Genomic DNA, 19357 nt, shown 5'->3' on the forward strand with positions numbered 1-19357 from the left:
ACATATTGGGAGACTTTGGTTTCGGCTATTCACTGTATGAAGTTGAAGGAGGGACACTGTAGGCTGAAGAGGAGGGGTTCTACACTGAGAGTTAAATTTGCAGTCACTGAATTGGTGTTCTTTTTCTTTTTTCCCCTCTTTCCCCACAACCACCTTCAATGACTTTACCTTGAAGGCACAGGGCAGTTACTGATTTAGGTTGGGTTTGTGTTTACCAGGAGTCTTTTGTGTTAACCTAAGCACTAAAAAAGTGATGGAAGCTTTAGAGATGGATATTTGTCAGGAAAAAAACTCAAGTCTTTTACAGTGTGCACACACATGCATTGTCTGTGTGTGTGTGTGTGTGTAGTATTTAGATGAGGTTAAAATATGCTATAAATACAAACCTGTAACATACAGGTATATATATTCAATCATTTAATGGCAAATGTAATGTGCTTTCTGAAGTGGCAGTATTGGAAGAGAAAGGACCTAACAGAGATTGCTGGCTGGTTAATGTTATTGTGGTACACTTGCTCTTGGTGCCATATGACAAATAGGTACTTGAATGTGTAGTTCTTTTGCAGTTACAGTTGTTTTAATGCAATGGTATAACTTTTCTTTGTGGTGGAGGGAGTGGGAGGGGTGGTATCTCCTATTGGTGCATGTTTTGTGATTGAGGAAGGAGTGTAATTTGCGTGTGATATGCACTGGGTGGGCGGGTGGGTGATAATGTGGACAATGTTCAGTGTGGTGGAACACAATGTTGGAGAGGAAAGGCAGTGATAGAGGAACAACCTGTAGATGAACTGGAGCACAAATGAGAATATTAATTCACTTTTAGGTACTTAACGTACAAATTAGATTTCCCTTACTTTAAACCCCCCAAACCGCATGTTTCCCATCATTCCCATTGTGAATGTTGTCATATCTCAGATTCGCATACTTTTTAACATTGTGCAAGCTTTTACCACACTGAACATGGTCTTCAGTTAAGGTTTTTGTTTAAGCTATATCAGACACTGGGCTTGGAGAGAATTTAAGGGAGGGAAGGACAGAGAAACATTTATTTTTCTGAATGTAATTCTTCATTAGTCACACTGATTCCACTGCATGGACGGAATACAAGCAGCACTGCAGGTTCACATTCTCTCCTCATCGGTCATTTAATGGCAGAACAAGCTACCTTGGCTTCCTTTGTTTAAAATAAAATAAAATATATACTTGATCATTATTCTGATTGTGGAATATAATGTCAGAACTTATGTGGGAAGACATAAGATAAAGGAATTTTTGAAAGTTTGGCAATGCCTGGATAATTTGACTCTGACTTGTTGCTATGATTTAATGTTCTGTTGAGTAAAGAGAATTTTACAAGCATTTGGTCTCCTGAACCTGTCAGTTATTTTTGGGCCGGGTTGAAGGTTTGCATTCCCTGTGGGCTTTTTAGCATAGACATGTGTTTCTGGTCACTCTTTATATACAAGTAGAAGTTCTGTACAAGAATAAGTTAACATATAGGTCAGAAAAGAGAGCAGTAACTCTAACATTAAGATTGAAAGACTGACACAGGCACACAAATGTGTCAAGGGTTCTTTTTTTTTGTAATTTATCATAAGTCACAAGATTGTAAATCAATGGCAAGAATAATACAAGATTGATTCCTAGAAATCTGTGATGCTGTAAAGTGCAAATTAAAAAGGAATTCTATCATTTGTAAATCTTAAACCCATGTATTTTCTTCACAAGGGAAAATAGAAAACATCAAATGCTTAAAGTGAAAAAATGTAGCATTAAAAAAAGTCCCTGAAATGTTTAGACATTTTTAGCATCCCTTTTTCTCTCGACAACAGTTCATTAACTTGTAGGAGCTGAGACCAGTTCCAAAGGTTTTCAGTTTGATCTTTAATCTGTATGGAGGGCTCAGGGGTTAGAGGTCACCAAAAACACACTGCTAGTACAGTTAAAGCATACCTGGGTAAGGAAAATAATGTAACACTATGAGTCATGGATTGGCCTCACCAGAGGCTGGACCTCAACATTACTAAAACAATGTGGGATCATCTTGATAAGGAACTCTACAAAAGGCAGCCAACATCCAAAGAAGAGCTTTGAAACGTTCTTTAAGAAGCCTGGTCAACCATTCCTAAAGACTTCTTAAAAAATTACAAAAATGCTTATCTACGAGAGGCTGTGTTAAAAATAAATAAAGGTGATCACACCAAATATACACTTTAAGATTTGTGAGAACAAAGTCTAATGGGCCGGATTGGAGACTGTGTCTGTCCAATTTTGGCCCCAGAACTTTAAGTTGGACACCCTTGATTTAGGTTGTATTTTATGTATATTTTTTCAGTTTAGGATCTGTGAGCTGTGAAAGGAAATGTTAATCAACACGTTGTGATGCGTTTTCTAAAGATCAAAGAAATGGAGTAGCTCTTGGGGTTTTGAAATATCTTCTGTATTTTAATGTTGGTGTTAAAGTTCACAAATCCCAAAATAGGAAACCCATTTAGTTCAGCTGCATCTTTATCGCCTACAATATTAAAAGGCATCTTGCACCTTGGTGCTTTTGTTTGGTTCGGAAGTAACTGATGTCTCAGTCGTAGTTAATACTGTGTACTGAAAAAAAACGCTAATCTGTAACCAGTCCCATCAACGCTCCACTTTCCCACATTCCACAGGTGTGTCAGAGACAGGCTCTACTCCGTGTACTATGACCCTCTGACTGTAGTCATATATTTAATGTGCGCTCTCCGAGTCACTCATTGTTCTTGAGGCGAGCTACACAACCCGACACGGTTCGTTTTAACAAACAACATGAGTTATAGAAACGACTCCGACAGCGTGGAGCTCGGGGAGTGCACCAGAAACCCGGGTTATAAGGATGCAGACGGAGACGGGCCAGCAGCGAGGGACAACATCAGCGTCTCCGACAGCGAGGAGAAGCGGGACTCCATCGGCGTGAAGCGGCTCTCAGACGCGCGAGATGAGTACACGCAGATCAAACCGTACGCCGGGATGCCTAAGGAGGTGCTGGTGCTGTACTCCTCTAAAGCCCGGTACCGAGTGCCCCGAGAGATCCTGTTCTGGCTAACGGTGTGCTGCACCCTGGCTCTGGTCGCGGTCACCATCGCGGTGATCGCGCTTTCTCCGAAGTGCCTGAGCTGGTGGCAGGCCTCCCCGGTGTACCAGATTTACCCCCGGTCCTTCAAAGACTCCGACGGGGATGGGGTGGGAGACCTCAAAGGTAAGACACCCAAAGCACTGCTGCAAGCTCCTAACCCTGACTATTCGAAGATTTTCATTAAAACAGGTGTTTTTATGGACGACACCAATGACGCTCCGCTTCCAACAGTGGAAGGCACATGCTGTTACACTTTTGAGTCACTTAGAGCGTTTCCATATTTTAATGTGCATTTCAAACTACTGTACTTTTAACACCTTTAGGCCATATTATAAATACTTCCCCATATACTCTTATAGATTTGAGTAGCCTACTATTGAAATCCTGCAAAATCGCTGTGAATTTTTTTTTGCCAGATAAAGCCTCCTATGAACTCTCCAGGCTTCATTTTTAAAAAACAAAACAAAAAACAATGTAGCACCCTTTCTGAGATTGTGGATTTACAAAAATTTGGCAAAGTCCTGGTAGATTTTTTTTACTCTGTCAACCTAACAGCTGCTCTTATCAATTTCTTATATTTGATCACTTATACAAGGGTAAATTATTAACTTTATTTAACCATTCGCAAAGTATACAAAGGGAATGGTAAAACTGCATCTCGTTGTTTTCAATGGCTCATTTATAATATTAAATATGCAGATGCTTTTTAGAGGGAAATGACAGCTGCTCTCACTATATTGCATTATTTCCTATAAAAATTTACTAATGCAATGCAGAATTATCTTTTCCTATCCATAGTCCTTCAGTTTATTAGGAATCTGAATTTCAGCACCGAGTGGTTACAGTAGATCCTGTATCTCCTGTCTGACAGGCATCAGGGAGAAGCTGGACCACTTTGAATACCTTAACATCAAGTCAATTTGGATCAGCCCTTTCTACCGTTCTCCCATGAAAGACTTTGGGTATGATGTGGAGGACTTCCGTGATATTGATCCACTCTTTGGAACCATGAAGGACTTTGAGGACCTCCTGGCAGCAATGCACAGCAAAGGTGTGCACTTTGAATACCCTTGTTTATGTGAAAATGTGGAGCTAGAAGGTGGTTTTGGGGGGTAAGATTGTTTTTTATAGCAGGCTGCATGTCTGACACACAAATACCCATCTCCATTTCCACCAGGTTTGAAGCTGATCATGGATTTCATTCCAAATCATACCAGTGATCTACACCGCTGGTTCAACTTGAGCCGGACTAGAGATCCTCACTATGAGGATTATTACGTCTGGACTGACTGCAAACCAGACGGACCGAAGCCTAATAACTGGGTTGGTGCTTGTACTGTTATTTTCTACCTGGTCTATGATTTTGTCTTCTGCACATTTTCACTGAACCTTCACCAAGTTCATAGTACTAAAAAGGTGCAATGTACTGGAATTTAGATCAGATTTGTTTCCCATCTTGCACTCAGGTGAGTATCTTTGGGAACTCATCATGGACATACGATGAAGTTAGAGGGCAATGCTACCTCCACCAGTTTCTCAAGGAGCAACCAGACCTGAACTTCAGAAACCCAGATGTCATCACAGAGATGATTGTAAGATTACTGGAACATGCAGTGACACACACACAGACACACAAAAGCTCAGCTACTGACTCATTTCTTAAAGTACATTCAGTGATGCATGTGCTAAAATCATGTGTTTTCTTCATCTGTTCTTTCACTGTATTATCATTTTTGTGTCCTTTGTCCACATTTAACAGTAATGTGTGACACACTGATTATACACTAACTTGTACCAGTTAACCTATGTTTTTAATTGTGGCTGCACACAGCGCAAAGTACAACAGAAGCAATAATGGGCTGTACATAAACATTTCTACTCAACTGTCTTTGTTATAGTTGAATGATTTTATCTTTCTGCAGCCTTTTCACACATAATGTAGATGCCAGTTTAATTGCTCTATATACATTTCCCCCCTCAATTTTAGGATATAATTCATTTCTGGCTGGAGAAGGGAGTGGATGGCTTCAGGATGGATGCAGTGAAGCACATGCTGGAGGCTCCACACATGAGGGATGAACCACAGGTTGATCCAAACAAACCACCCGTGAGTGTTAAACTACACATCTAACCTCATTGGTTTTGTTGAGTTCAGCTAAAATCAATAGATGGGCACACTGAGGTCATACTGAGATAGACAGAAATAACAAAAACATATCTCCAACAACACTACACCACCACCACTAGCCTGAACCTTTGATAAAAGTCATGATAGATCCATGCTTTCATGTGAATTGTAACCTCAGTTTACAGGAGTGACAACCAGCGTGATCTTCTGCTGCTATAGCTCATCTGCTTCAGGGTTCAAGTTTTTCGGTATTCAGAGATGCTCTTATGCACACCTTATTTGTGATGATGTTTTTTGAGTCACTGTTGCATTCATATCCGCTCAAAGCAGTCGGGCCATTTTCCTCTGACATAAAAGCGCTAGGTTTTCAAGCATTTTTAAATTGGGAGTTGTTATGATGCAAAATCAATTTTAAGATTATGCATTTGTTTTGGTAAAAGATTAACCACCAGGTTAATTTACCCCTAAGTCGGGGCTCATTTTGCCCAACAGCCACCACGTTGGAAAAAGAAAACCAGAGCCACGTTTTGGCTAAAGCAATCACACGTGTTTACTCACTGGCACTTCATCAACATGTGATATAACTTTATAACCTAAGATAAATAGCTTTTGATGTGAAACTGATAGATGATATCTGTTATGCCAATAAAAACTTCGACAGGCAAAAAGCATTCTATAGTGAAAAACTTTAAATGTGGTTCAGAGGGTTGTGAAGCTCATCTGTAACCGGAAGGTTGCCCTTTCGATCCCCCAAGCTCTCTCTGTCCTGGTCGTTGTGTCCTTGGGCAAGAAACTTCACCTACCGCCTACTGGTGTTGGCGCGATATGGCAGCCTCGCTTCTGTCAGTCTGTCCCAGGGCAGCTGTGGCTACAACTGTGGTTTGTGAATGTGAAAGTGAATGAATAGTGGAATTGTAAAGCGCTTTGGGTGCCTAGAAAAGCGCTATATAAATGCAATCCATTATAAATATCTACTTCATCTATAAGGTTCTTTGTTCTGCAGTAAGTTGAAAAAGGAAAATGCTCAACAAATTTGGGGTTGAATGACAAGAACTGTGCATCGTTGCTCAGATAAAGGTGGTGGATGAACTTAACAGTTCTAAGAATCCAAGCTGTAACTTAGAGCTATGCAGGCATAATTAGATTTTATTGACTTATGTAATATCTGAAATGTCAGAGTCCAAAATTTAACGATCTGATCCATGAAAGCAGCTTTACTGAAGAAGCACTTTCCCTTGTTGCTAGTAGAAAAAATTAATCAAAAGCTGAGTGGGACTGTTCACACTGTGTATGATGTATCACTGATTATTTATCTCTAGCTGAAATGTCAGCTTCATAATCATGTGAAGAACACACTGTTTGTGAAACTCAAAGGGTTCGTGATACATGCTGAATTAAGGTCAAAGAGGCTGAAGATATTTCTCACAGGGGAAAGATTAGAAGCAAAGGAGCATATTTTGGTGGATTAGCAAGTCATTGGAGTTTACTTACGACTGCAGGGTAAAACCATAACACTGGGACTCTTTTACTCACTGATAACTGAGAATTTATACCCACAGATTTGCAGTTAGGTTACATTTTTACAGTCTGATCATGTTTAACCACGAGGTAATCTTTAAACAAAACAACACTAACTCTTTGCCATCTTAGAAACAGTAATTCATTTTTACAAACCACTGGAACTACAATTCTGCAATTGAGAAAGATATGTAAAAGTTGTGTTAAGAATTTTATCACATCCTTAGTCGTGATTCAGCTAAATATGAATCAGAAACCATCTGTCTCTACATTATTGCTTTAGTGGTTTATGCTGTGGTTGCTGTTGGCTGAATGGTTCACTTGCCTGTTATTAGGCCAGCTTAATGGCTTGAGATTATCTTTCACAAAAAGACATGCACATTAGGTGTAATTTTAGAACTGTGACATCACTGTCTCTGTGCAGGTCTATGGCTCATTCCCTTAAATCTGTAAACCCAATGCTTTACACTCTGGTAACACCAATAGTTGTCCAGTGAGTCAGATTTCCTCAGCGCCTCCATAATTAGAACTTAACAAGATGTTTTTTCTTCCTTTGCCTTTCTCGCCCATTTTATTTGGACAGTTACAAAAATAACAAATCTGAAGAATTAGCAGAAACTTTCTTAATCCACAGTTTCTCACTCAGCAAACTTTGCTCAAAGAAAATACAAAGTCTAACTCCAGCACACAGCCTGAAAGTAGCTAAGCTATACTAAAATTGCATAATCACTACATAACCTTATACATATTTCTATCCAGGAGTTGGTAACTACAGAGTGGGATCTTCACAGTGACTACACCACCAGTCAGGTGGGCTTGCATGACATACTGAGGGAGTTTAGAGCACAGATGGACATCTACAGTCAAGAGCCTGGCAGATACAGGTAGGAAAGTGATTAAGTGCATTCAATATTACTATGGCAGAAAACTACCTGTAATTATTATGTCACAATCATCCTTAATTTTAAAGACCTTTTGCTTATGCAATGCACTAATGTTCAAACCAAACGATTTCATTAAATCGTTTGGTTTGAAATGATTTAATGAAATCTAGAATAAGGAATTAAGCCCAGATTTTTAAAATGATTTCAAATAAGGACACACTGGTATTTTAGAGTAAGATAAACAAAATCAGCTAATGGACGATATCTTGACATAAGTCATCGTGGTTTCTGTGTCATATCACATGCTAAATAAATTCCTCCTGTGCTGCAGATTCATGGTAACAGAGTCATACGATTATGAAGAGGTGTACAAGACCATGATGTACTATGGCAGCAGGCTGGAAAAGGAAGGTGACTTCCCCTTTAACTTTTACCTGCTGGATCTACCCCACAACACCAGTGGAGTATGGGCTAAGCATCTGGTCCACCTCTGGATGGGCAACATGCCCAAAGGAAAATGGCCCAACTGGGTGGTGAGTTCTTAAACTCATATTTATTTCCTCGCTTTTTACAATTGTAAAAACCACAGGATCAGTAGCGTCATGTCCTGCATACTGTGGCACATAACATGCCGAAATCATGTGTCGGCAGCATTCATAAGAATGAACTGTCGAGTCATCCTTAGTAGACTGTCTGCCTGAGATCATGCTTCTCACACTTGTGTTGTCATATCTTTCAAACCACAGGTCGGTTTATGTATTTGTTAATCATCAACCCCTTTGCAGTGACAGTTTGACAAACACTAGGCAATGAAATTAAATTTGTCAAAAACACTCCTGTAAAGCTAAATAATTAGAAGCTGAGTAAAAGTAAATTAAGCATGTTTATTTTCTGTAATTATTATTGATTAGGCTCAAAAGTATAGCCTTCTTACTTTATGTGCATCTTCAGACTTTAGCACCTAACACATATTAAGAAAACAAATATGTTTCAGCCCACCTCCTTACTTCCTAATTTCTTAATCAACCCTTTGTCTTGTTTTTCTCTTACCTACACTGTTATCAGGTTGGAAACCATGACAGGACTCGGATTTCTTCCAGTGCTGGTCGACTCTATGTTCGTGCCATCAACATGCTGCTGCTGACCCTTCCAGGCACAGCCACCACCTACTACGGCGAGGAGATCGGCATGGAGAACATTAACGTGACAGCAAGTCAGATACAAGACCCAGCCGGCAAATACAATACAGTCAGTACTGTGCACACACTGAAGAAACCTTTAAACCCTCACTGTCACACATCTCTGTGAGAGGTCCTTAAAAATAACCAGTTTAATGTCATTTTATTAATAACAATAAACAAACATAAATATAACAACATAAATGTCTTTACTTTAAAGGACATTTTTGCAGTCTTGTTGTATCTAATACACTGGCGACTGTATACATGAGCAAATATACCAAAATGATTCCTCTGCTTTCACTGCAGAGTGCCAGTCGAGACCCTCAGCGTTCTCCATTGCAGTGGAATGCTGACACGAACGCAGGTTTTAATGAGAAAACAAATCTCACCTGGTTGCCACTACACCCCGATTATGAAACGGTCAACGTGGAGGTATAGATCTGTTTTTCTAATGTTCAACTTTGAAGAAAGATCGTTTTCTTATGTGTATCTTTCTATGGTTCATCTGTCCTCCTCCCATTCCTTTATTCCCAGGCCCAGATGAAAGATGATGGTTCTGTTCTGGCTCAGTACCGCTTCCTGAACACCCTGCGTCAATCAGAGCTCCCCCTTAACCGTGGATGGTTCTGCTACGTCCACGCTGATGCCAATGTCTTCTCTTACATCAGAGAGCTTGATGGACTTAAGCGAGCTTTCCTCATGGTGGTTAACTTTGGTAAAGAATCAGCTGTCACAGATCTCTCCTCTGTTCGTGAGCTGCCAGACGAGTTGAAGGTGCTGATGAGCACCACCATAGCCAATGATGGCAAAGTGTTTCCGAAGTCTCGCATCCAGACAGAAGTAGGAGAGGGTTTGGTGATTCAGTACTCCACCAACACTCGGTTTAATCCCAACCATCCTGAAGAGTGCTACATCTCTGAGAAGGCTTGCTATTTGGAGACCATAGACATACTTTATAAATGCTAGTAAAAATGGAGATGAGTATCCAATAACTGCTGTATTACAGAAACCATCAAAGCATTAAGATTTTTCTCTGGTGTTTCCTCTAGAAGGTAGTGATTTCTTATCTTTGAAAGTGTAATTGCTGTTATTATTATTAGATTTGGGCACCAGTCTGTCTAGTTGCCGTGATGGAAGATGCTCTGTTTTTCATGCCCGACTGCTTCTTCATAGCCTCGCTATCTTCTCCGCTTGCGTGGAGGCCGAGGAGGGTCCAGGCCAAGCTCCATGTACAGAAATGCAAGCTTGAGGGCTTCCTTTGTTATGGAATAAAAAACAACAAACAGTATGTATCTGTCATCACCCATCCAAGTGCTAAAACTCAAACTTTTACATTCATAAGGCAAATTATAGATTATATATTAAGAAGGCTTTCTCAGATTTGGCTGTTTATCACACACGTACATGACGTCATGGTGCATTTGTAATAAACAAAATCACATCTACAGGTAAAAGGACTCCTTAATTTAACTGACTTTGTACCTCAATTTTAAAGCTGTGAGACAGATAGTATATTGCAATCAAGCACTTGCTCTGTGCTTACTAATATTTCATGTCTCAGTGTTGGTGTGCATTCTGATGGGACATTAAGAACTCATAATTTTCAGAAAGTAAAAATGTCTCATACCAGAAAATATTTGTGTCCAATTTTCAGATAATTTGTCCTTAAAAAGACTGCAAAATAAAAACATCGATCTTTTCAAGAAGGTTTCAGCTTCAGGAAAATTAATTTACCTCCTCCAGCATTAGCTCAAAGTCTTCTGTTCCAAGGTGATTTGCTCCAGGTTGGATATTCAGAGCTATGTTTGGTGCTGGTTTACACTCTAAAATTAAACGTACACAAAGAGATTCAAGAGCCAAGTACGGGCAGAAGACAATACTTAAAATTAACATTTTCTTTAAAATGTTCTTTTCTCTGCTCCCCTTCTCTGCCCATTTCCCCCCCAAATCATCTTTTTCAGTCTTCTGTCTTTGCTTTCACTCATTTATCCTCCCATCTGATATCCCCCTGCCTCCCCTCCCTGTCTCTGTGGTATGGACTGTTTCACAAGTGCGGTCTTGACCTTGACAGCTCCCAGTCTGTGGCGTCTAATCTCTTGCTCTGATACACTATCTCTTTACCATGCTAATGGGCCTGCCCACCCGCCTGGATGTGTCTATGCCATCAGCACTTTATCAAAGACTCCGGAGAACAGAGAGAGACAGATTAGGGAGACATATACACAGACACTTAAGCTGCCTGGTGTATGTGTGAACAACAGAAAAGTGAGCGAGGGTAACGGAGAGAGATAATGTGTGCATTTGAAACAGGAGCAGAGGAGGCAGTGCGAGAGAGAGGGGTGTAAATAAGGAGTACCACCAACGTGGTGAAGGGAGATTATAAGTGAGAGGGAGAAAGAGCCTGTCAGGGGGAAATTAGAGCAATTAGCTGACACACACATACGCACACTCACAGACACACACATACGCACACTCACAGACACAGACACAGACACACACACACACACACACACAGGCAAGCTTTACTACAAGGTGACCTATGCAACATTTTGGTCATCAACTTAAATGCTGTTAGCACTCCCCCTGACAGATAGCCATGCATCTGCTACTGCTACCTCTCCCAACATGCACACTGAAACTACTATTGGGGGATGACCCTATGCTATTAAAACCTCTGATCATGCAGAAATTACTCCTAAAAAGACGAGGACAATGTATGCTGAGATGCACACAAAGACAAATGCACACCCCCATAGAATGAGGTACTCAAACACACAATAATATGCATGGCTTCATACTTGGAGAAATGACTTGATTACCTGACTTTGGCTTCATGCTGGAGTGTGTATGAACGGCTTTCTTTAGTTGTTCAGTGTATTTAAAGACGCCTGCCAGAGGAACCATGTTGTCACCACTGTAGGCTGTCAGCAGCATCGATGGGTAATGCTGTATCACACAAACACAGACACACACACACACACACACACACACGCATTTTAAATTACATACTGTAGTTTACATTATGTTTACCAAATGTATTAATTATCAATGGCCCTAAATGCGTCCCTACAGTGTTTCATGGAATTAAACCAAACATGAAATAGATGTCAGTTACCTCGCATTAGGTACAGGACAATTTTTATTGCATTGGAAATTTGAAATCAAATACACCAACCTGGTCCACCTACAGGTAAGACTGAGTCCCAGAAAGGTTGGGACTCACCTGCAGTTTCTTACCTGCTCAAAGCATCCGTCAATGCATTTGATCAGCATTCAACTATGATTGAGGTGATTGAAACACGTATGTGCTAATGCAAACAAATGTATAAAGCAAAACATTACATGAAGTGGTAACACAAACAAAAAGACTATTTTCTGTTAAGCCAGTTAAGAAAAATATAGCTGCATTTTATTTTTATATTCTGTTTTCCTCTCCATACCTGAGGAGTGATGTTGTGAAGGGGACAGTAGGAGGTGATGATATGTCTGTGTTCTGGGTTTCCCACTGGGTCCCCCCATTCATCTCTATCCTCTAAAGTTAGAGGCAGGCTGTGATCCTCCATAGTCCCTAACACATCCAGAAATGGAGCCTGAAAACAGGAAAAGGTGTGGTTTTGGAAGTGTTTAGCTCACATTTTTACTACAAGTAACTATAGAGAGACTTAGTCAAGAATATTCATCATTTTGGTCAATTTAACAACAATGTTGTATGGTTCAGGGTTTAAGCACAAAACCTCCAACGATTTAATTTCTTACCTGCAGGGTGACAGCCCGCATCAATAGTGGGTGTCTGTTGCACAGAGCTCCCACTGGCACAGCCCCAGCACTGCAGGCTGTAAGAGCGGTGAGAGAAGGAGAGGAGACTCCTAAGGAGAAAAGGTGATGGAGACAGGCTTGGAGGTCCTCAACTCCTCTCCGCTTCCCTCCCACGCAGGCTTGTCTGTGCCAAAAAAGGCCACGCTCCCCTCCACCTCTACAGAGTGTAAAAGCAAAGAACAAGTTACTTCAACTCATGGGGAGCACAAAGTTTGAATTACATATTTCACTTGCCCCCTATGACGACAATGACTTGTCTGTCATTTCCCTGTCATTTTGGTCATATAAAGCATGTCTCTCATCATAACTTTTTGAGCCAACAGGGTTTGGTTAGCTTCCTAGAGGAGTGACATTATACCTGACATGGCAGTAGGCCAGAGCCCAGCCCTGCTCCAGCATCACTTTTTTCTCTGGGTAGAACTCCATGTTAAGATCTCTGCCATAAGCACCATAGACATGGACCAGCAGCGGTGCCTGTCTCAAATGCTCCACAGGTACTGTATGAAACAATGTCACAGGCACAAAGGTACCGTCCTACAAAAACACACAGAGATGCACTTTCAGACTAAAGGAATTAATGGTAAATTATCTAAAAATAAGTCTATAAAATTTGTTACAATTATACGCCTCTGTGTTAGGTGATGATGTATGAAGAAGCACAAAATGCCCTTCTCTGTATGGTGATAAATGCTAAATGCTTAGAGCCCTGCTGAGATTGTCTTATTATTTGCGCAAATTATATTTCAAGTTTCCTCACTTGGCTGCAGGCCTCCAAGCGCGTAGTGATATAATCAGCTTGGTTCTCTGGGGAGGATCCATCTCCAGTGCCTGATAAAAGGAGCCCATTCTCAGGGTGTAGACAGTATGGAACCGGCGGATGGACTGGAGAGGATATCAGGAATTCTAGCATATTTTGTTGGTCAGCCAAGCCTGGTTTCTTGGTTTTAATGGCACAAGCCCAGGATGGAAGCTTTAGCATGAGTGTAGAAATAAAAAGATTTGAGAATATATTAATAACACTAAACCACAAACCCATAAAATTACAAAAAGTAAAGACTAAGAACAACCAAAAGGTGGTTAAAGTCTCAAACGCTAACAAGCACATAAGTATGTAAGAAATTGTGTAATAATTACCTGTACTATGTATGCATTCTTGGGGTGGATCAGAGGGACCACAATGAGAGCTAGTTCACTAACTGGCGTTCTTGCAACCAACACACAATGGTCTCCAACCACGTCCATGTCTTTAATTGTAGTGCCAGGTTCAGGCGCAAACAAAGAGACCCAGGAATCCATTGATGGCTCTGAGACAGGAGCCTGAACCACCTGGAAATTAAATGGAAAGATGAATCTCCTTCACTGAAAATCAATGTTTTAACTGGATATTAAATGTAGCACTCTGTAAAATACTACTGGTAAGTTAATAGAGCAAGTTGTGAATAGAGACCAATTGAAACAGAACATAAGGAAAATTATAGCATGTCAAAAGACAGAAACCTTTTTAAACCATTTTAACTTCTGACATTTTGTTTTCCATGTGCATTTGAAGAGAAAGTGAACAGTAGGTAAAAGCAGGTATACTCCTGTAGTTACAGAGTACACTGCATTCATGCCTGAGTCTGAATTATACCTGGTAAGTTCTGCTAGTCATTATGTATTTATATATGTGTATTTTTGTCTGCATTATTCCTTATATTGTCACTATAGGACCAAACACTTATCCAGGTTTCCTTGGTAATGATGGGCAATCACTCATGTAAAATCTAAAAATACTAATATATATATACACACACACACACACGGGACACACTATACCTGATATTCTTGTCCAAGCCCTGTATTTGCCAGTATAATAAGCCGACCTCTCCAGTGCTCCACGTGGTACAGGAGATTGAGCTGGCGTGGCTGAACCACAAATGGATCTAAATTTGATGTTGCTATATCACTTAGCAGCACCTCTGAACTTGTCCTGCTGTTACAGTTGATGGTCAGGATCTGTCGGTCTCTGGTCAGGGCAACCTCCACAAACACACTGGGGAGATGTCAGCAGGTCAATTAGAGATGGTGTGGGAGTAGACGCAGCTTACATGCTGCATCGCTTACACTTACTCAGGCTGCATTTCCTCAAATACAGAGGTTATCCTGCTTCCACTGGAGGTGAGATCCAGACGAAACACTGCGCTGGAACGTAGACCTTCCAGAGTCGAGTAAAATAGTATCTCATCTGTGGCCCACTCTTCACACATGCACACAATAATATGCAGTATTTTAAGTTTTACATCAGTGCTCTTACCTGTAACACAACTGAAATGAATTTTTATTGTGCAAAAAATTACCAAAGCTAAAGACTTTCTCCAGGGTTAGTGTCACATGTTGGGGATGCAGAGGTAGGAATCTTCTCCTTTCAAGCCTCACGACCACACACCTGATTCATCACAAAATTAACATCCTCTTTCTAATTCAGTAAGTACAGTAGTTTAAAATGCCTTGTTTGATTTACCTCAGCTCTTCCGTGTGAGTACATTTTAGCGACGCTGCAAGATGCCTTTCCTGTGGGGATAGACGGATTCTCTGGACCGTCCACTGAAATCTTTGCTTTCTCTTATTATTTTCAAGTCCCGTCTTCTCCAACTCTCCAGAGATTTGTCTTAGATTCAACACCTGCTCTGGCTCCAGGTGACCTAAACACAGAAGAAATAAGTTGGAAAGATTTCTAATGATGGACTGCATAAAAAGTTGCACATGCAGTAACAGGGATATAGTAGAAAAAAAAATCCCTGTTGAGAAAATAGTCTTCTGCTGCTAAAATTTAGGCTTTCAGAGCTGCTAACATGAGCGGTTTAAAGACCCTCATCATGTTTGCTGCTTACTCTGTTTCTTGTCCATTCTGTATATCCCATCTTCTTCAGTGAAATATAAATGGTGATGTCCAGAGACCTTTGACAAGATAAATAACAACAACAGATATGATTAACATAATTTGAGGCTACCAAATAATCCTTTTCATGATATAGAAACTCAATTGCCAAACAAGTCATATTTATTGTTGTCCATCAGTCCCACTAAGATAATATTCAAAATCATTATAAAATAGACAAATCCAAAACAAAAGGGCATCCTCACCACTGAGTAATCAGGTATATTGGAGAACCTGTGGTATGCATCCTTTAATCTCCTCCTGAAATACTTCTGTAAGTCCCTGTACCTCTCGAGTCCGGAGCTTAGATGGTCAGACGATGATAACGAAGTATCCTAAAATAAAACAGCTTCAAAAATTACTGCAATATTCCTCCACCTATTTATTGAAGTGTCACAGTCTTTTTGAGTAAGCAAAGCACTACTGTACTTATAGTGTGAGCAATAGTTAAAGATACAATCGCTATGTTCAGCAAGTCATTGTTAGATAACCTGGCTGCCTAACAATGTCTGTTTTTGTGTAATTCTAAGGATTGACAAGGAGGTGACATGAAAAGTGTTCAATGATAAAACTTAAGTTTCGGGAAACGTGACTGTTTAACTCTGAAGTGAGCAAAACACCAGAAGATATGTTTATTGCTCTAATTGTGTTTATTAAATCTATACTGATTTTTTTTTTTTTTTTTTATCAATGATGGAATTTATTAAAAAATAGATGCTATGATGTCATTAGTTACAGTTTTCAATTGTATGCAAAAAAACCCTGACTTTTAAACAGATATTTAAATTTCTTTCAGTAATTTTGGTCTGCTATTTGTTACAAAACTAATTATCCTAATTTGAATAGTATTAGAAAAAAAATATTATAAATCTTAAGCTAAATTTGAGTGAATCACTGTTAAAATATACTGCTTTTATTTGAACATGACTGGCTACATATACTTTGATAAACCACAAATTATAATGAAGTCACCCCAGTGTTTTTTCATCCTTGATTACTTAATGCTTCTGTTTGAAAGAAAATATAATCCAAATTCACAAACAAATTCATTTTAGAGGTGTAATTAAAACACTTTGTGCAGAAACACTCAAAATTAAGATCTATTATGATCACATTCTTGAGTTTATAAATTCCCCAGTGTGATTGGCTGTATTGAAGCAGGTAGATGAGAGCCTGGAGAGGTGGGGGTATGCTTTGGGGAGAAGAGGTCAGCAGAAACAAGACAGAATACATGTATCTGAGTGAGAAAGAGACAGGTGTAACACTGAAGAGAAGATGAGTGAAGGTAGAGTTTAAACACCTGGGGTAAACCATCCAAAACGAAAAACAGTCCACACACAAAGATAGGTGAAGGAAAAAGTGAAGGTGTGGTGGAGTGGCTGGGCACGATATATCAAGGGTGATTTGTGACTGAAGGATAGCAGCAAGAGTGAAAGAGAAGGTTTAGTAGATGGTAGCAAGATCTACTATGATGCATGGTTTGGAGAGGGTGGTGCTAGCAAAAGGAAAGGAGGCAGAGCTGAAGATGATAAGATTTCCACTGGGAATGACCAGGATTAACAAGATTAGTAATGAGTACATTTGAGGAACAGCTCAGATTGAGCAGTTTGGAGACAAAGTCAGAGAGGCAAGGCTGGGATGGTTTGGACATGTGCAGAGGAGATACAGTAAATATAGTGGCAAAAAGGATGATGAATATGGAGCTGACAGGCAAGGGGAAAAGAGACGATTCCTGGATGTAGAGAAGAAGGACATGCAGAGGGCTGGTGTGACAGGGATAGGGTGAGATGGAGGCCACTGTGGTGACACCTAAAGGGAGCAGCTGACAGTAGACAAAATAGTCCCATACGACTTTATATTTGTCTTGTCAAACCAATAGGCTAATTCCTATTTAAAACAATGATAGTGATGGCAATGTAGGAAAGGCTTTTATAAATAAATGACTGCGTTCATAAATGATCCAATTTGAATCTAAAGTTATTTTAAAATTCTAACCATTTGGATAGAAGAGCTTTGGGCATATTTATATAGTACTCACATAAACACATGCATAACAAAACACATAGGAGGCGTTTGCCAGCACAGCGAGCCAGATTCAGAGTGTCAATTTCAGCACTATGCCCTTATCTGTGTCTCCTTACAAGACTAGTTTTGTCAACCCGGCAGAAAGACACGGTTTTCAATAATGAATGAGTTAGCGTTATCAGCGAGACGGGAGACCAGCGTGTAATCCTGCACCAAGCCAAAGGTAAGTAAAAACAGCATCTTTAACGTTGAATGAACTCCTTACCGACGAGCAACAACGCTGAAGGGACCAGGAGAGCCATGTTTCCCGTTTACAAGCGGTTAGCTCCCAGAATTTTACCCGAAATTGCATCGGAACACGAGCAGATAAGAAAAACAAAGTCGATATACACGCCATGACAAATGTTTAACCGTTAATGAGATAAAATGAGCCGGTGACAGCGACGTTTAGCTACCGGTTACTATCAGGTACAGTTGGTCACATTTGCGACAGTTAGGGCATTTTAATTGCCCTATAATCCTCGCTGCTTTCTTCTACGTTAATTCTTCAGCTACGCACAACAGCCAGCGAGAACATTTTCAGGCACATGTACGATTTCCTAAACGAATACCCGCTTGATGACGTAGCGAGCAATGCCAGGCAAAACTAATCAAATCCGTTTGTGAGCAGCCCTCAGTTATAATTGTGAAATCGAGCGCGATCGTTTAACATGCCTGGACTTGCAAAAGTGTACGGAAGTAGCATGCATCCTTTGTGGGTGTAACAGGTGATGACAGTGAAGCGGTGTATGTGATCATTTCTGCGTCGCTATAGAAAAAAAGCCTTATTTTTTTGTATTACCGCACCGCTGTAACTGTGACAGCTGCATAAACAGGATTTAAACAAATGCTTACGGGTTTATCTCCTACCAGAAGTACGAAGATAAAATGGACAGGAACTCTTCTGGTGCTGCAGAAAGGACCGAGCCGGCGTCACCTTTGGGGAAAAATATTCACGAAGACACTCGCGCAGCTGATTCCCGCGCCTCCCGGTCAGGGACCTGTAGAAATACTGCTGTCGCACGAGCCAGGTGGACTCTGCTGAGACAGGTATGCAAGCACAGAACTCTCATGATTGCACTGCTGTCCCTGAAGGAAGAACAAAGATGATGGGAACCCAGAGTTCCCTGTCACGCTTCCCAAAAACTCTATTGTTTACTTAACTTTTAAAAGGATCATGAACTGCACTGTATTTACTTTCTTGCCCCAAAAGGAGGGGGCAGTTTCTGTACAATCTGATAATCCAGCACTTAATAATAAGTATAATAATAAGTATAATGATATACTAATTACAGTACAGCAGTCTTTTTTCTGCTGATCTGCTTTAACATACAGTATTGCCTGAATTATTGTATAACACATCGGCTTCACAGCTTTGCTGGTAACAGTAGCTTTGTTAACACTTGAAAGCCATCTTTTCCCCTCCCCAAAACTTCTGAAAACCTTGCACGCACTAGAGCAGTAACTGTTCCCTTACATGGACATTATGCAGCCCTTACATTTGGCTGACAAAAATATCTCCCTCCAGGAGGTGCAAAAAGCCCCAGACTACTTTTTGGCACTTTTTCCTGAACAGTAATAAACTGAAATTGTATGGACTGCATATTGCATAGTACTGTGTTTTCCATATACAGTATGTTGTATGTAGTAGTATAGTAGTAAGCATAATACTTAACCTGATTTTTTGTCTTTTCTTTCTAAAACATTTATGCAACATAATGAATACTTTCATGGATTTACTGT

At 40.2% G+C, this 19357-nt stretch overlaps 3 protein-coding genes across 4 annotated transcripts in view; 2 read left to right on the plus strand and 1 right to left on the minus strand.

The window, feature by feature from the left end:
• The first annotated feature begins 1594 nt into the window (after positions 1 to 1594).
• On the plus strand, positions 1595 to 9799 carry slc3a1 (solute carrier family 3 member 1). The gene is made up of 10 exons (XM_080869135.1): positions 1595 to 3229; positions 3978 to 4157; positions 4284 to 4429; positions 4573 to 4698; positions 5094 to 5213; positions 7512 to 7636; positions 7968 to 8169; positions 8702 to 8884; positions 9124 to 9249; positions 9352 to 9799. The coding sequence occupies exons 1-10, from the start codon at positions 2800 to 2802 to the stop codon at positions 9781 to 9783; spliced, it is 2070 nt and encodes a 689-aa protein (XP_080725261.1). The 5' UTR covers positions 1595 to 2799; the 3' UTR covers positions 9784 to 9799.
• Positions 9800 to 9935: 136 nt separating this feature from the next.
• On the minus strand, positions 9936 to 18623 carry prepl (prolyl endopeptidase like). Of its 2 annotated transcripts, none has more exons than XM_080869134.1 (15): positions 18485 to 18623; positions 15757 to 15885; positions 15504 to 15570; positions 15134 to 15314; positions 14970 to 15058; positions 14743 to 14869; positions 14449 to 14665; positions 13768 to 13959; positions 13391 to 13603; positions 12992 to 13167; positions 12574 to 12790; positions 12258 to 12407; positions 11637 to 11763; positions 10552 to 10640; positions 9936 to 10073 (listed from the first exon to the last, which is right to left on the minus strand). In XM_080869134.1, the coding sequence occupies exons 3-15, from the start codon at positions 15517 to 15519 to the stop codon at positions 9996 to 9998; spliced, it is 1872 nt and encodes a 623-aa protein (XP_080725260.1). In that variant the 5' UTR covers positions 15520 to 15570; positions 15757 to 15885; positions 18485 to 18623; the 3' UTR covers positions 9936 to 9995. The 2 variants fall into 2 exon arrangements, with proteins under 2 accessions (XP_080725260.1, XP_080725259.1); XM_080869133.1 differs by lacking the exon at positions 18485 to 18623 and adding an exon at positions 17841 to 18018.
• The window catches only part of camkmt (calmodulin-lysine N-methyltransferase), a gene marked incomplete at its 5' end in the record, with an annotated part of 119905 nt that continues 119050 nt past the window's right edge, over positions 18503 to 19357 (plus strand). Inside the window, one exon of the mRNA XM_080869137.1 lies at positions 18503 to 18664. Within this exon, the coding sequence (XP_080725263.1) occupies positions 18503 to 18664 (162 nt within the window). The remainder of the gene's footprint in view (positions 18665 to 19357) is intronic.

The sequence above is a fragment of the Rhamphochromis sp. 'chilingali' genome (assembly GCF_963969265.1).
Source record: "Rhamphochromis sp. 'chilingali' genome assembly, chromosome: 20".
Lineage (NCBI taxonomy): Eukaryota > Metazoa > Chordata > Actinopteri > Cichliformes > Cichlidae > Rhamphochromis > Rhamphochromis sp. 'chilingali'.

Coding starts and splice junctions, on each gene's coding strand:
- slc3a1 (XM_080869135.1), top strand. CDS start 2,800: ATGAGTTATAGAAACGACTCCGACAGCGTGGAGCTCGGGGAGTGCACC. Junction 3,230..3,977: donor TGGGGTGGGAGACCTCAAAG/GTAAGACACCCA, acceptor CCTGTCTGACAG/GCATCAGGGAGAAGCTGGAC. Junction 8,885..9,123: donor CAGCCGGCAAATACAATACA/GTCAGTACTGTG, acceptor CTTTCACTGCAG/AGTGCCAGTCGAGACCCTCA.
- prepl (XM_080869133.1), bottom strand. CDS start 17,972: ATGGCGTGTATATCGACTTTGTTTTTCTTATCTGCTCGTGTTCCGATG. Junction 15,315..15,503: donor CAGAATGGACAAGAAACAGA/GTAAGCAGCAAA, acceptor TTCTGTGTTTAG/GTCACCTGGAGCCAGAGCAG. Junction 14,870..14,969: donor GGAGAAAGTCTTTAGCTTTG/GTAATTTTTTGC, acceptor GCATGTGTGAAG/AGTGGGCCACAGATGAGATA.